Raw genomic sequence first — 18,329 nt, 5'->3', positions numbered from 1 at the left:
GAACATTGATAGTGGAAATAGCCGTTCTACAAGCTCACAACGCGCCGCATCGCGACACATTGTGAGCTTGTAGATCTGCCATTTCCACTATTTTTGAAAATGTTTGAATATATATGAACATTTTTCAACATGGAAACGATTATGACGATTATGACAAAATAATTGCGATAATGTCAAACAATTGCCATTAGAAGATGATGTAATAATTGTGACAGGCCTAGTAATGAGAAGCTGCGGAATTCAATTATGATATTAGAATTATTTGAAGATTTCATTTGTTATTAATTCTTCATTCAGTTCAGCTGTTCCGAGTCCTAAATTCCTTTACTGTGTTCCCTCCACTCCTTCATGGAGACTGATAAGTTGAACATCAGAATTACAGTATAGCTAGGAGGGATGCACAATATTGCAGGTTTTGGCCAAGAACCAATCACTTCCATGGTCATATCAACCGATAGCGATACCATGCAATACCAGTTTCCATCAGTAGAGTTTACTGTACACCATTTATACTGTAACAATAAATGAACTTGAACTTGAACTTGAACTTGTAACTGTGATGCTGGGTGGAGATTAAAAAATCTGCATTGTTATGAGCTGCTGTATTACAGTATGCCTCCTGGACACTAAGTTATGTTTCTAAGGCCCGGATTTAATATCTGAGATACCGCACTGCTGTGATACAGAAGTGTGATATCTCAGATATGATCACATTATGCTTTTGCGATCAGTCTCCAAAATACAGTATAACACTCCTTGGCCTCTCAAGTATCTCGTATTGTAACACAAGCTGTTCTCCCACCAACGCATCAACATGGCTGGCTCATAATTAATGCATCATCCTATGGGCTCACCGATCGACATATATCGGAAATTATTTCGACTAGACCTTACCCGTTCGAAGATATGTGCTTCAAAATATGTGCAGAGTGTGGGTTGTGGGGAAAGTTACTGTAACTGGTGCGTGCGTGAGAATATGTGGGAGCATCATAATTTAAGGAGCAGCCCATGGAGGAGTGTATATTTATGATGGATACAAATAATTTAACAGCAAATTTAGGTGAATAGAAGTATGGGGATGTATGCACTTGCTCCACATAGTTTTTTCATACCCGTTGGAAGATGAGACACATCAAAAAACGCACCTGGTGAAAGCGTGTGTGAGAGAGAGAAAGAGAGAGAGAGAGAGAGAGAGAGAGAGAGAGAGAGAGAGACCATGCACATTCCTAACTGTGAGAGAGAGGGTGTGTGTGTGTGTGTGTGTGTGTGTGTGTGTGTGTGTGTGTGTGTGTGTGTGTGTGTGTGTGTGTGTGTGTGTGTGTGTGTGTGTGTGTGTGTGTGTGTGTGTGTGTGTGGCTACAGATCCCATGGCCTGGAGGAACGGACCGTGACCCTGACATCAGGCTGTAGAGTTGAACAGAAGTGGAAGAAAAAGGCTAATAAACAGCTTTCATTTGGGAGAAATGAAATTCGGGCTCCGTCACCGTTGGTATAATGCTAATGGCCAATACCATGTGAACTTTGGGATCAGTTGCTGAATCGAGTGAATAGATAAACGTGGATAAGCGCGAGCGTTAGAGCGTGAGTTTGCTCGTTTAATAGATAGATATCCGCCTACTGATTTGCAGCCGATATGATATGATGACCAATTTATCGTGCAATTAATCAGGAAATGGTGAAAGCTGGTTAACAAACATAGCAAATGCTACAGTATTTATTTCTCAGAATATGTATATCATTTTAGGGATGCTAAATGATCTTGAGTTTTATAAAAGCATGCACTATACAGTAATTGTGGGCTCGCCAGTACCTGGCGAGCACACTTTAGATATTGTCATTATTTATTTATTTATAAGTAGACGGGATTTTCGGTTCCTTTCTACTCCTACATACTTAGTGAGAAAATGAAAATAAAAATATCAATGTGTTCAGCTTACAGTGGGGAAGTGTGCTATTACTTTTTACAGCAATCGGCCAAATGGTGGCGCTGTAGGAAGCCTTCGAAAGTACGATCTTTGAACAGGTATAGCTCATGCTGTGTTATACATACAGCCATGAAACCTGTATACACGTATGCGTCTCCTCATGCCGAACAACTTTTACCCTCTGACTTTTGACCTCTGACCTTTAGGTCTCCCACAATTTTGAATTATATGAAATACAGTAAAAATCTATCTCCTCCTGGGATTTTTGAGTTAAGCGCACAAAACTTTTTTCACATGGACTTTGGACCAATACCTATACAGTCTATGTGGTGAGAAGTTTGTACGTTAAACCATTAATTTTTAATAATTCAATTCATATTGCGGTTTTATGCAAATTATTATTCTGCCTCTAAATCAAACATGCAAAGTGTTACTTTCATGGCATTTGGCAAACATGTAGAGGGTTAGTCCAAATATCCCTGAAACCAATCTTATTCCAATTGGCCAAAGGGGGGCGCTATACGAAGCGTTTGAAAATTCAAACTTCAAACGGACATAAGTCTTGACTCGTTTCGTTTGAAGACATGCAACTTGTTACACGCGTGCTTTGACTCAAGCGGAAGACATCTGTGTCGTTGTTAAGTAAGCTCCGCCCTTTAATTTTCCGCCATTTTGAGCAGTTTGTAAAACGCGTAAACCCGCTTTTATTCTGGAATTTTCGCGTCACGTGCACAAAACTTTTTTTACGTGAACTTTGGACCGATATCTAAAGATCTGTCAGATCGGATTTCTTTAACATTGAAACATGCTTTTTTAAATAATTCAAACAATATTGCATTTTTATGCAAATTATTCTTCTGCCTCTAAAACATACATGCAAAGTCACATTTTCATGACAAAATAGTGTAGAGGGTTAGTTCAAATATCACTGAAACCAATCTTACCCCAAATGGCCAAAGGGGGGCGCTATATAATTTTGAGCAGTTTGTAAAACGCTTAAACCCGTTTTTATTCTAGGATTTTTTTTGCAATTTGCATGAAACATTCTACACGCAATCTAAGGACCTTTATCTAACATGCCTATGAAGTGCACACAAAAAAATTATAAAATAATAATAATAAATATAGCTGCAAGCAGCGATAAAGTGTCCAAAGCCAAAAACACCTCAAATCATGAACACAGCCTGGGATGTGCGTGAAATCTTGCAAGCACATTCCCAATAGGTCAAGGAACAGATACCAACCTTCTCACATTGGCCTGTTATAGCGCCACCAGCGGGTCAACCTTTGCACAACACATTTTTGGAACAAAATGGACCAATCTTTGACGTCAGTAACGTCAAAGAGAGCAATGCCTGCGATCTTGACATTTTGTGCTTTTATAGCCATTGTTTTCTGGCTTGAAGCGAGCCCACAATTGTTTCGAAGGAACAATATTTTTCTAGTTGTACTATCAAAATGTTTTATAAGATATCTGGATGGCAATATTTGTTATTATTCTTTAACAAAAATACATTTGGCCTTGTCAGAGCCACTTATTTGGTACTGTGTGCATGCTTGCAAAGTTCATATCACATTCCTGTGCTGGGATTTGAAGGAAAAGGTACCACAACAGTTTCAAGGTGAAAGGAGAACATGGTCTTGTGAGAAGGTAACATGTTTGCTCATAAAAATTAATCTCCCAGGGGACATCAAAGTTAAAGTGCCCTGCTCCCATTTCTTATCGTGTTAAATTTGAGCCACTAATGTTCACAAATGGAATCGAGACAACTCCATAAAACCTATGGGAATGATTCCCATGGTTTCCAATGCTGTTGCTGAAAAGGGATCTCTCTGCAGGCTCCCTACGGAGAAACTGAACAGACCTATCATTGCTGAAAGGCGACGGTACAAAGTGAAAGAGAACAAAGCAAAAGAAAGGCTCGGTTTAAAGATTTTACTCAGAATAGTAGTTATTTTTCCTGTGCAGAATTTGAGAAAAGTATTAGGATCGATTATATGCTTCTGCATATCTAATTTGTCAATAAAAGAAACTAATTGAACGTGCAGTACAGAAAAATAAACTGACTTTTTCATTATGGGCCTTGCTAGTATGTTGTCGATTCATAATTATCCGCAGAACTTCACGCCCTGCGGCTCATCTCTGCTTAGCTTCAATGACCAACACAGAGAGCAAACAGCCTGATAGGCCTAAAGTCCGACGCTGAGTCAGCCTTCTTTGTGCATTTTAAGTATGTGTGTGCTGTCAGCTATCTAGGATCTTGACACACTGAGGGACCGATTGTGAAGTGTGTGTGTGTGTGTGTGTGTGTGTGTGTGTGTGTGTGTGTGTGTGTGTGTGTGTGTGTGTGTGTGTGTGTGTGTGTGTGTGTGTGAGACCCACTTGTGATGTCGTAGACCACCACGGCCACGGTGGAGTCCCGTATGTAGCTGGGGATGAGGCTCCTGAAGCGCTCCTGTCCCGCCGTGTCCCACAGCTGCAACCTCACCTGGGGATCAGAGAGACAGGGCTGAGCCGCACGAGACTATGCAGAGACAGCCTGGATGCTGGCTCCCTCCCAGACACACACAACAGAGACCGGAACGCACGCACGCACACATGCAAGCATGCACGCATGCAAGCATGCACGCATGCATTAGACCAGGGGTGGGCAACTTTGATGATGGAGAGGGCCACTACATTTTCACACTCACTCCAGAGGGCCACAATGCATATACAGAGCAAAAATAGCCGATCTACAAGCTCAAAACGCCTCGCACTTGCCCATGTATGCATTAGATGGACATGTTGGTATCACTACGCTTGTGAGGACAAACTTTTTAGGACATTTCTCAAAGCCATTTTTACCTTTTTTTTGTCATTTTCAAAACAAAATGAATGACTTAAAGGACAACTTTGTTTTTTTTTTTACAACAAGGGTTCATATTTTAGATTGTAATTAGAGAAAAGAAAAGATGATTGTTTTAAAATGTTTTCATTTACTGCTTTCTATTGTTTTAGCGATTTTTGTATTTTGATTTCAGTGTGTGGGGGCATGGCGAAAAAAAGTATTTGTTTCTTTGTTACTATTAAACACCAGCCCCCACAAGTCACAGAGATTCCCAAGATTGTGGTGCATCTTGGGAATGGGCTTATTGTGTCTAAAAATACATAATTAGCCACTTGCATGCATGCATGCAAATCAAAATCATTAAAATCACTAAAACAATAGAAAGAAGTAAATGAAAACATTTTAACATTCATTCTTTCTTTTCTCTAATGACTATCTAAAATATGAACCCTTGTTGTGAAAAAACAAAGTTGTCCTTTAATTTCATTAAGCGTCCCGCGAAGCTTGGCCAATGAGGGATGGGGCGGGACATACATACAGTCACCAATTCACCCTTTGTTAGGCTCCTGGTTGGTCCCTGACTGACCAACCAGCAGGCTCTATCTGCCTTGTCCCGCCCTGGTTCCGCCTTTTTTATGTTGAATTAGCTAAAACATATTTTTTTGAGAAATAAAAACATTTAAAAGCATGCTGATTCACTATGCTGCCACTGAGCAGCTCCAATTGACTGAAACAAAGTTTGAAATTAGAATTGAGCACACAGAATAACAATATGAAGCAACTGAATTAACATGGCAGTGGATGGAATGTCCCACTGAATGTCCCTCCAAGACACAGCAACCAATGGGTGTGGAGAGGGGCAGGACAATGGGCGGGACTTGACAAAGAGTGAATTGAACAATGACAGTCCGGACAGACACATACAGTTCGTACATACAGACAAAGCAAGATGTAAGAGCAGTTAGCACTGCTCAAACACATACGTATAGCCTACCTCAACCTATCCTTATAGCCCGAGTTATACATAACCCCCAACCCCATATCCTAAACCTAACCTCTAAATTCCCAATCCTAGCCTGAAGCTTTTCCTAACTCAAAAATGTATTTGAACATAAAACAACCAATTCTCTTGAATAGAGATAAATTGTACTCAAAATGTCTATTTCTCACATTCGACTATACTTGTGCAGACATTTAGCCCGCTCACACGTATAGTAATACAAATACACACAAACACACACATAAAAAAAAACAAAAAAACATGTACACTACAGACATGTAGACAGGTAGACTTCATCTCCGAGCGGGCATTTCCAAGGTCATGGAGCTGTATGCAGGATTTCCCCCAGGAAATAACCTGACATACAAACAGGTATGCATTTACATTTCATCTGTTAGGGAGTTGACATACAGTACGGCACCGCACCGCTCAGGGAATATTTCAATGTGTGCAGAAGTACTGCAGGAATCCAGCGTTTCAAGGGCCAGGGGGAGTGGATGCACTGAGGAATTTGAGAGCATACTGTAATGAGCATTGTGCAGCTTTAAAGCAGTGGTTCTCAAACATGTTTACATCAAGAACCCGGACCTCCATCCGAACAGATTTTGTGCCAGGGACCCCCACACGAGAAGATGTATTGTGTTTTGAATTACTTACAATTCTTGACAATTTCCCGCCAAGTCGATCGGCTTTTCTTTCAGATAGAAAAAGTATAACATATGATTAAAGGGGAGAACTGATTTTGTTGCTGTATAAACTAATTTAGCTGGGAACCCCTTCAAGGACCCCTGGGGGTCCCCGGACCCCACTTTGAGAACCAGTGCTTTTAAAGTGACCGTCTGTGGGTTTGACTGGAATACTTACCGTTCGGTCTTCTAAGTACATGGTTTTCGACAGGAAGTCAATTCCAATTGTGGCCTAGCATGAAAAGAAAGAGCAGATATATTGGATCAGCATTGAGAAACAGAAAATGTATATTCATATATAGACACAGACACACACACACACACACACACACACACACACACACACACACACACACACACACACACACACACACACACACACACACACACACACACACACACACACACACACACACACACACACACACACACACACACACACACACACACAATGTGTTGGGCAGAAACCTTGTTTCTTTTATATATATACGCAATTTTGAACACGATGAATACGCATTCATCTTTTTATGTGTTTTTATAAATGAAGTACATTTTATACTTCATCATGATAGTGTCAAGGAAGAGATTTTATTTGTGCTATTTTTATTTAACTTAATTATTTCACCTATAATAACATGGCCAAAATAGGGGTGGCATGTTGAAAGTGGTTAAGTGTGAGTCAATAATAATTACATTGTATCCGTTGTGAACACAGCTTATTTTTTCCATTTCCTGAAAAAGTAATGATTTTGTGCGTATACTGCCTGGCAGCAGCAATGAACTGTACAGTATATTAAACACAATAATCCATTATGTTTTGATGAAACGAGATGTTTTATATGTGACCACACATTTAATATAACATTTTAATGCAAGTCGTAGCGCAGCTGGCAGCTACAGTATTTTAACACATATTGGCCAGTTAATGGTGAGGTTGGCTGTTTATTGGAACAGTCTGCTACAGACAGTAGCAGCTCAGAGCTGGACACTGGCACTGGCAGAAGGTAACTAAGTACATGTACTAAAGTACTGTACTTTAGTACAATTGTGAGGTACCTTTGCTTTAGTTGAATATAGAGTATATATTTTGTTATACTCATAACATCTACACCACTACATCTCAGAGGGAAATATTGGTCAAATCCAAGGTGGTCAAAATGCCAACCCACCATTGGTGTTTGGCACTTGATTATCTATTTACTCACATCTTGTATTATTCTTAGTTGTATGTCTGCTTCTATGTCTGTCATGTTTCATACTGCGGTACTGCCATGAATAAAGGTCTACACAGTATACACGCACGCACGCACACGCACACGCACACGCACGCACGCACACACACACACACACACACACACACACACACACACACACACACACACACACACACACACACACACACACACACACACACACACACACACACACACACACACACACACACACACACACACACACACACACACACACACACACACACACACACAGACGAGTGAAACGCCTCCAACTAACACTCTGTTTAAGTGTTTTATTGTTTCGTTGGGTGTTTGGGTTTGCCAAGGATACAGCGTTTGGCCTTGATTTCCAGCTTGTGATTGTTTGTGAGTGTGAACACCTGATGCTCCTCCAGCGATGTGAGACTGGAGGAGAGCAGATGTGAGAAGCAGGAATCCCTGCAGGACCCTCAGCCCGTGCCATCTGCCCTCTGGGCCTCACTGCTTCATTAGAGCACACATGCTTTGTGATGACGGAGGCTCAGCTTAGTGGGCCTACAGTGATTGCCAACCTGTGGGCCTGGGCCCCCAAATCATTGACAAAACACTATGATTTTAATGATTATAGAAAAGAATGATATAGTTTTTATTGTGATACTGAAAAAAGGAATTCAAAGGGGCTACACCATGAATTTAACTTTTTTTGCCCTTAGTTTTAGTTTTTTTTTCTTATTACTCAGTCTTTCACCTTCATTTAAGGGGTTTTCTGAATGGGTGTGTCTGAAAGGCCTGTTCCCATGCTTACATAAGCCCCTCCTTTTTCTCCACCTGAGGAGGGCGGGCCAACAAAGGACATTTTGGTATTGCAGCTGAAAAGGCTTGGAATGACAGACAAACAGAACATGAAATTCTATATCCGAGTGGTTGTTTAGGCTTAAACCTGTATAATAACACAATATGGGCCAATATTTATATGTTATATTATTGCGACCGTCAGGTCGCAGTTACTATCAAAACCTCCACCGGCTGTCAGTCAGTCAGTCAGTCCATCCGTCCCTCTGTCAGTCACGTCACACGCCACATGTCACACTTTTCCCCTACTCATATATCCGCCACCGTTGCCCTGATCCATGCCAAACTTTGCACACACACACTCCTTGGCTGCCAAACCACAACCCCCGTCCCACATTTCTCACATGGCCCTCTTCTAGCGCCACTATGAGGCCGAGATTCTTGACACATTTTTGGACACTGCTCATACAGATTTTGCCCTAGAATCACGCAAAGCGGTACACAGTATCTCTACAGTGTCATCAACATGGATCTGTCCCATTTCCCATATACCCTCCTGATTGGCTACCATTGCCTTCCAAAGTTTGTGTATGCGACCTGACGGTCGCTTATCTCCCGATTTAGGGAGGTTTTTTTTTCTTCTTTTTTTTAACGCTTCCAGTGCCAGCCCCTAGAGGGCACCAAAGAATGCCAGGGTTTGTCCCATAGGCGAGCGCATTAGCATCCGGGGACTCACGTTGCAGTGACGCGCGTGCTCACGTTCGTGCACGTCATGGAAAGGTCCCGGATGAAAATGGCTACAGAATAGCTATTAGCATTTTCTCATTTTAAAGATCATTTTTCGGCGATTTCGCCGTAAATAAACCTCACGCCGCCTCCCTAAAAACACAATCCAGAGATATGGACCTTCAAAGATGTGGTTTTTCATTGGATTCGGCGGCGATTCGCGGCGACGTTACGGGGCCGGCCGGGGGGAGGCCGGATCTCGGCCACTGGATTGAAAATTTAGGCCCAGGCTTCAGATGGCCTCGGATCATTTCATTCATTTCATTAAAAAAGCCGAACCTGTTCGGGATAGGCACACTGGACTACGTTCCGGAAGCGGCGCTGAACATTCGGTGAACATTGGGGGGCTCAAAAATGTATTTTAAACCATTTTTAATGGAATATATCGTCGGACCATGTAAAATGGCTCGCTGGCTAGCCAGCGTCCTAGCCTGGTATATTTATATGGTGCAGCCCCTTAGTAAATTGTGATCCAAGCTGGTGCACAAACGATTGCTCTGAATATGTTGCTTGAAACTGCACTGAAACCTTTAGCCACAAATCCACCTGCCTGTAGCAACTTTCTATGAAAATTAATTAGTGTGGTTGAACACTGTAGTTCTGGGGAAACTTTCTTTTCACTAGATAAACTTTTCCGCTGCCATTGGAAATTGATGGAATCAATGGGAATCAATGGGAGTGGGAATCAATAGGGAATCAATTGGTTCGAGCTTCACATGACAGTTAGCTTGCTGCAGAATATAGTCACATCGGCAACCACACTTGCAATTTCCAATTGCAACTTTCTATTTTGTAAACACTGTTGGACTGTCTGTTGTGTATTGCAACCATTTACAAAGCCTGTCTGAAACGACTACCTTGATTGGCCAACACAACACATCATCTTCGCACACTGGCCAGATTTTGCATGACGTTTGTGCCACAGAACCTATACTGTAGAGGGTGGCGCGCACAACAGGACTGTTGTTTTACAAAGAGGACTTCATATCTACAGTACTGTAGTCAACTTTGTTGCTGGTGTGAGAAATGTTCCGCTGGGTGGTGCACCTGCACGGAGACCAAAGAAGACACGGTGATGCAGCTGTTGCAGTGGGGCACATGCTGTACTCCTTTGGAGGGTACAACACCCCAGATCCCCGCAACAACCTAACTGCCATCAACAATACTATTATGATTGATGTTGATGTCTTCAACACTGTGTCTTTATGCTGGAAGAAGTTGCCCCCAGATACAACTGGAAAAGGACAGGTACCCACCAGGCGCAGTGGCCACACAGCTGTGCTGATAGAAGATGTCGTGTACATGTTTGGGGGACTTAAGGTCATAAATTGGACCTGTGCAGAAACCTGCAATGAGGTTTATGCATTCGATGTCAACAACACCCACAGATGGTTCAAGCCCAAGGCTTCTGGGACAGCTCCGGATAAGATGCAAGGACACTCGGCATGTGTCTTGAACAAGGTAATGTATACCGATTATCGTAGTACCATCCACAAGTTGGACATCACCACAATGGTCTGGTCTCTCATTAACCCTTCATCGTATCCCTCTGTCACCATTATGGGGACAAAGATGGTTGCATTTGGATGTCATCTGGGCAATGAGAGGAACATCAGAGTGTTTGACACAGAGGACAACTGCTGGCTGAGCATTCCTTCTGCAGAGCTTCCTTCAGAAGAGGGTCATTCCACCTTTGCCTACAATGGAGAGCTGTACCTATTTGGTGGAAAAAGTTCTGATACTGAAGAGTGTATGTGTTGTAACGATGACATTGCTTTCTTCAATGATTTGTGGAAATTCAATCCAGAGACCTTCTCCTGGAAGAAGGTTGAGCCCAAGGGGAAAGGACCAAGTCCGACATTTGAGATGAGCTGTTGCATGGTGGGAGATCGTATCATCCTCTTTGGGGGATATGCCACTTCCACTGACCTATACATCTTAGACATGAGTCCTTCGTTGAAGACACTATGCAACATAGCAGTTATTCAGTTTGGTCTGGAGCAGTCGGAACTCCCACACGACATCAGGTGGGAACTGGCAGCCATGAGAAACAAAACATGTAACCAACAGCCCTTAAAAAACACACGAAGGGAGCGGTGCCATGGCGATGGCCCCTAAAACTAGTCTTTTGTTTTTGAGCTACAAATTTTGTTGAACCTTCAACTTGTTCAACTTTACACAGTTATCATTGCTTGTATTTTTTTCTTTCTTTTTATAATTTTAGAGTTTACTTGTGAATTCCTATGGGAAATGAATTTTGTCATTCATATTACTGCAGTTTTTTTTAAACCATTTTATCAGGACTATTTGTTTGAAAATTAAAAAGTTGAAATTCTGGGAAATTCAGACCAAGAACAATAGTGTGTTGCCATAGCTAATTTGACCCATTCCAATACTCTTAATTAGTTATGGTGACTAAGAAGCACTCGAGTCGCCATAAATGAGACTACACAGCTCGAAGACTTGTGGACAATCTTTATTTTATGTTTTATTTGATGCATTAATGAATGATGACAAGCCCGACAAATATTGTCCTTTCCTTCTTTCCTTTTGTCTGAGGTGCGTGTGCTGCAGCTTTCACCATAACATTTAAATATTAAAAACCGCAACATTAAACAAATACTAGGACCTTGCCCAGGGGTGTGCACAGTATGTGAGGGATTGAATGTAGAAGTCTCAGAAGTAATGTTGGAGAACCCAGACGTATCAGTGATGTAGGGCTGTCACGATATGACATTTTACATGACGATTAATTGTCACTCAAATAATTGGCGATTAACGATTTAATTGTGTTTTTGTCGTTGATAATTACATTTCTGTTTGGCTTTTAGGCTTTGAAGTTGTACATGTTAGATATGACACATAACCTAAATATACAGAGAAATTACTGACATATTTGACAACTTACTACTTAAAAAATAACTTTGATAGTGGAAATAGCCGATCTACAAGCTCACAACGCGTCGCGATGCAACACGTTGTGAGCTTGTAGATCAGCTATTTCCACTATTTTTGACTTTCTTAAAAATATATGAACATTTTTCAACATGGAAACGATTATGATGATTATGAAAAATAATCACGATTATGTCAAATAATCACGATTAGACGATTATGTAATAATTGTGACAGCCCTACAGTGATGTCAGTCATCTCAAAATCTGGGCATTGTTACAGCATGCGGCTGTCACCATGGCGGAGACGCATGCTAGGATGGGGGATGCTTACGATAGGATTATCCGTGAGAGAAGGTGTTTGTGTTTGATGTTGCGCTGCGCCACTTACCTCAATAAACACTACGTAACTAAATGTTCACTGCAGTAACGTCAAGTTACATACTGTATGTTGACCAACGTGTCCATTTAGTGACATTACATGGGCCTCAGGTCTACAGGCTTATTTGGTTATTTGGTTAGTTTGTAGTGGATACTCCGTCGCGGCGTGGTGCGTCATTGTTATGTGCCCAAAAGAGCAGATATGTAAGCTGTCGATGTGCTACTATGACATTGCTTGTATGTCTTTTCTTCTGTAAAAATAACAAATACAAGCAATCTATGTAGTTGGTAAGTTGTCACGATATAGTCGTAGCGCTGTTTTGGACCGTTGCACGAAGATGGATAATGAAAAAGGTTCACTTTTCAAATGGGCACACTACTTGGACGTATCCGTTACTTCAGTGGAAATGAAATGGAGAGCTGCTAGCTACCTACTTCAGAGACATCTAGGCTACTCAATCCAGGCAAATGGAACCATTAGAATTGAACCATAAAACGTTTTTTTTTTTCTTGTTTTTTTTTCTGATGATATCTTCTGCATAGTACTGTGTTCTGGCTCTCATTTAATGTTATATGAGTTCAAAAAAAGGATCTCAATGTAAACAAGCCTCGACTTACCTGAGCTTATCCTTTTAGTTGACCTTGTACCAGTGAACTGTACTGTCATGAAACTGTCCCTTTTTTCCTATGCAAACTAATAAATGCTTTAATCAATCAATCAATCAAAGTACCTTGTGACTTATGAAACTGGCTAACTTATAGCCATACTGCTTGGCTACTGTATGATTCTGACTGTGGAGGGGTGTCCACTGTGGAGGGGTGTCCGTGGTTGTAGGAGCGTTCTCGTTACACTGAAGAGACACCACTGAACACACCAGTGCACACTTGATTTGATTTATACCCAAACACGTTGACATGTCAATTTTCCTTAATAAATGTAGACTAACCTCGCAGCCAGTAGCCTTGGTAGTGTCAGGCAGGCTGTGTGTGAGCCTGTGCCTATGCAGTTGAGCTGCGCTTATTAAAAGACGTAAAGGAACCCAAATTAATGTAGTCTACTATTCTGATAAACATTAATTCTGTGCATTTTTCATTTCGGGTTGGGTGTGTAGATCATCACAACTGTATTTCAACCGTAAGGCTACGTTGTATTATTTGTATTTATCTATTTGTTATGACAATCCAGACTCGACTCGGACTCGTGGCTAAAGACTTGACTCGATCGGCCTGGAGCCCCAAAGACTTGAGACTCGGACTCGAGCTCAAAGACTTGTGGGCGTCTCTGATGTCAGTACGTGTGTATGCACATGTGTCTGTGCAGACTGGGCAAGGTGCCCGCAGGGCGCAGGCCACCCTGACAGAACAAGCCATCAGTAGCTTGATCACGCACTTGTTACCTTGGCGATGCCAGCCAGGCACTGTCGTGGGCCAACCAAAGAGAGCCTGGCGTGGAGAACACATTATCACTTATACTCCTCTCTCCTCTCTAAGTCACAATGTACCGCACGTCCGCACCGCAAACTGCTTTTTCCAAAGACAGCTGATTTGATATAACATGTTCTGAGCTTGTAGATAGAGCTCTATCCCCTTTTTCAAAGGGGGACACACTGTATTTGAAAATATGAAAATGTATGGCTGACTGCATCTCCTGTCATACTACATACTGTACATAACAAAGTCACAAATAAATGTATTACATTGCAACGATGTTATATAACTACAGACTGTGCTAAATCAATTGTCTATTTGTCACCTGTGCTGAGAAGGAAAAAAATACCCTTTTTCCCATGCATGCACTGCATTGCTATTATATTTACAGTCCAATAAATTGCCTTCTGCCCAATAAATTGCCTTTTCAACACTCAAAAACTTCAATGTTCTGTATGAAGTTCACATGAACATATTGGCAGACCATGAATAAAGCTAATGGCTCCCGGGATTACTTTGGACATGCCTGCCTTAAATGGGTAAGGGAGTTACTGTACATTAAGGGAACGTACTGTACTGTATATGAACTTATGCTATGTTTCAGGAGTTGAAGAGTTCAGAGGCAGCCATTTGTATGCCTGGTGTCTTTCAAATTCTGACCCCAAAGTGGATGGCAGGAATATTAAAATGGGTCCCCAGTTTATTTCTGGAAGTTATTAAAATGTGCCTTCCTTCACCAATGGTAGACTGAATAAATCACTCTATGGTAGAAGTTGTCAAGAAAGAAAAAAAGAGGAGGGGCAATTTCGTTGAATTATAGCCGTGCACAATTGCTCACGCAATCAGATTTAGGTTGAGAAAACCTTAACATTTTGTCTCCTGAGAGTTTAAAAATATTTAAAAAAAAAGAATGCTAGAGAGCAATATTCCTAAAATGGGAAATGTGAAGGATACAATATTGCTAAATATTACATTTAATGACAGGCACAGGGAAGCTTGAGTTTTTCATTTGGAGTCAGAGAGCTGTGGGCTTCTTCCGACCCCAGGGTTAAATATAGACTCCCACACACGGCGCTACAGAGGAACAGATTAGATCCACAGGAATTATTCATACACCTCTTGAATTATTAACCAGCGCACATCATCGTTAAAGAGCAGCAACCTTAGCTCCTGAACCATTCTACCAACAACGACCAGGACAACAGGGATAGGCTTACATGCGGTTAAGAGAGAGGGCGGTGATAAGAGACATGTTTGAGATTAAAACCACAATTCCATTTAACGGTACACCTAGGGCTGTCACGATCGTGACATTTTACTGACAATTTGTCATATACTGTAAATCATGGGTCTTCAACAGGGTGTCCGGGACCCGTAGGGGGTCCTCAGAGTTACTACAGGGGATCCTCCAAATCTTTGAGTGATAGAAATCGTTTTTTATATTAACCACTTGAACCCTAGTATCCATGTTCTGAGAGCTTTAGCCAAAAATAGTAGATCTATAAGCTCACAACGCCTCGCAGTTGTAGATCAGCTATTTTTGGCAAAGAGGTTTGGTGTAGAGGGGGAAAAGACCAGACTAAGTACAGAGTGAAATGTCAAATGTATTAAGTATTGATGGTTCAAGTGGTCAAATATCAGAAAACACAAATTGACATGAATCCAAAATACAGTGATGATTGTGCTGTCAAACGATGAAACTATATGGAATCTACAAAAAAAGGTTTTGGTGGTCCTTGCTTCATCTCTCTCTCAACTAAGGGGTCCTTGGCCTGAAAACGTTGAAGACCCCTGCTGTAAATGATTGTGATTGCTTTATTTGTAGGCAGTTGTACTGTCTGTCTTTGTCATGTTGTTATTGGTGTTATTATGTGTGGGACTGCGGATGGAAATGAGCTTCTAGCTAAATCCGACATGATAATGTTCAACTGATTGAATTCTTGTACATGTATTGTATGTTCATTGACGTGTCGTACACCTTCCCGTAAATAAAGAATTAAGTAAGTTAAGTAAGTATTAATTGTTTAATTGTGTTTTGGGCATTTGACATTGGAACAAATAAAAGAAAATTACAATTGTTTTCCTTTCAGGCTTTGTAAACCAAAACGGCACAGGGCAGATATGAGAAATAACTTAAAGACACAAATAACTTGACTGACAATGTCCATGCAATTAGTATCTAACTTTTTACTGTATGTCTGTCCGTCCGCCGTCTGACCGTCTGTCTGCATGCGGACATCACTGATACTAAACAGTGTCGCCACCATGGTTACAGCCGCATGCTGAAACGATGCCCAAATTTGGAGAGGATGTCCGACCATCTGTCTGCATGCGGACATCACTGATAATAAACAGTGTCGCAACCATGGTAACAGCCACATGCTGAAACAATGCCTACATCACAGACAGGTATTGCACAACTGGACATCAATGGTGACTGTTCTGCCCAACGGGCACCGGTCTGGGTTCTCCAACATTACTTCTGAGACTCCTACATTCAATCCCTCATATACTGTGCATACCCCCAGGGCACAGGACTAATAATATATCTTCCAAAATAAAGAAAATAGCAGATATACAGTACAAGACGTGTAGAAAAGTTCACTGGACTGTCCCTCCCTCTGGCCTATTCCCCATGATCAACTCCACCCCTCACCTGCTCACTCAAGTCACACACCTGCACCCACTCAGCCCATTCAGTCCCTCTATATATCCTGCCTGTGCACTCACTCAGCAGCAGCAGCAGAAGAAGAGGCAACAGCTCAAGGAGAGCTCTGGACTGGAGGCACAAGAACCCTGTTATGCGTCAATGACGTGAGTTGATCTGTATGGTTATTGACGGCTAGTAGCATCTACCTGTATGAATGAACTGCTGCCTAAAGTACTGATGCCTTATGAGATGTGTATTTGGTCCAATGCAGTAATCACTGACAAGTAATGTAGGTTTATATATTGTATTGAAATGTCACTGAATTGAAATGTCGCTTGTATCTAATTATGAATTATATTGTTTATTAATGATGATGAATTATATTGTTGAAAGTAAATGTGATTGTATTTCTGTCTTATAGAAAATAAACCATAACATAAAATGGAACACCTCCTCTACATGGCTTTCTAACTGAAGCACCCATGGTGAACCAAACCCCTAGCCAGCCCTACACCCTAGTCATCAACCCCTACTTAACAAGACGCGTTGTGAGCTTGTAGATCGGCTAATTTCACCATTTCTCCACAGGTGAATTTATATGGGTGAATGGAAACGATTCTGCAAAATAATTGCGATTGACTCAAATATTTTCCATAATAATTGTAACAGGCTTATCATGACACAGAGTACTTCATGCCAGGCACCACATCACAACTATGACGATTATTCCTGCACAGCCTGCCTTTCATTTGACAGTCTAGCTGTAGAACAAAGCAGTCCTCTTGCGCCGATAACATTGTGTATGACAATTTAGCATGAAAGAAATATCTTTGTGGGGTACTTTTTGAAATGAACTTCATGGAAATTGGCAACAGTGCTGGAGGCTTTGATGGTAACTTGCAAATATAATTATATCAGTACAAGCAGCGGATTGCAAATGTATTATGGAGGAAGAGTTGGTGCTTAAACTTAACTTGGACATTTGTATTCTATTGTAATGAAACATTGTCAGTCCTTACATGACAGTACCTAACAACCCCTTGGATGGTTCCTATGGGTTCTTTTTTTTAAGATTTTTTGTTTTGGGCTTTCATGACTTTATTGATTGGACAGTAGACTGAAAGGAAATGGGGGGAGATGGGGAGTGACACGTGGCAAAGGTCGTCCGGATCGGGAATCGAACCGGCGACGCCGCCAGGCATCCATGCCTATGTGGCAATGCCTAAGTGGTATGCATATACTCATACTATTGTACATGTATAGTGTTCTAGTTCCTGGCTGATTAACCACAACATTCCAGTATCCATGTATCATTTGACAGCGAGACAATACAATAAGAGATGTCTGTTTACTGTAGCTCTATAAAGTATGAAAATGGACCTTTACAAGACGTCTCAGATTGAATCACTTTCAACCTGGCATCCCTATATTTTGAGCATGTCATTATAGGCAAAAAAGTTATTATTATTATATATTTTATTTTTCAAAAATGGCCAACATTGCAGATCTACAAGCTAAAACGATACAATGCAATGCAATTGTGAGTTTGTAAGCAAATCTTTAAAAGTATAAAATAGGACTGGTGGTTAAATGAACACTGTTGATTGTTGAAGGAATTAGGGAAACAATCGTGTTTGGCAGAAGCTGCAATATCGACAGCCACAAAGCATTGTGTATTCTGAGATCACATGTAAGTTGGTAACGATCTGGCGACAGCTGCAGTGTAGATCAATGGAGCTGCA

At 41.3% G+C, this 18,329-nt stretch overlaps 1 protein-coding gene across 2 annotated transcripts in view; it reads right to left on the bottom strand.

Moving 5' to 3' along the window:
- Positions 1–18,329, bottom strand: part of rab6ba (RAB6B, member RAS oncogene family a) — a 103,798-nt gene that overhangs the window by 29,499 nt on the left and 55,970 nt on the right. The window contains exons 3-4 of one of the 2 annotated variants that reach the window (XM_080728357.1): positions 6,621–6,674; positions 4,309–4,414 (exon numbers count right to left, since the gene is read on the bottom strand). In XM_080728357.1, the coding sequence (XP_080584483.1) occupies positions 4,309–4,414; positions 6,621–6,674 (160 nt within the window). The remainder of the gene's footprint in view (positions 1–4,308; positions 4,415–6,620; positions 6,675–18,329) is intronic. The other variant, XM_080728358.1, reaches the window with a different exon arrangement.

The sequence above is a fragment of the Nannobrachium achirus genome (assembly GCF_963921795.1).
Source record: "Nannobrachium achirus genome assembly, chromosome: 1".
NCBI classification, from domain to species: Eukaryota; Metazoa; Chordata; class Actinopteri; order Myctophiformes; family Myctophidae; genus Nannobrachium; species Nannobrachium achirus.
Note: the sequence above shows the minus strand (reverse complement) of the source record. Positions and strands in the feature narration are given on the sequence as shown.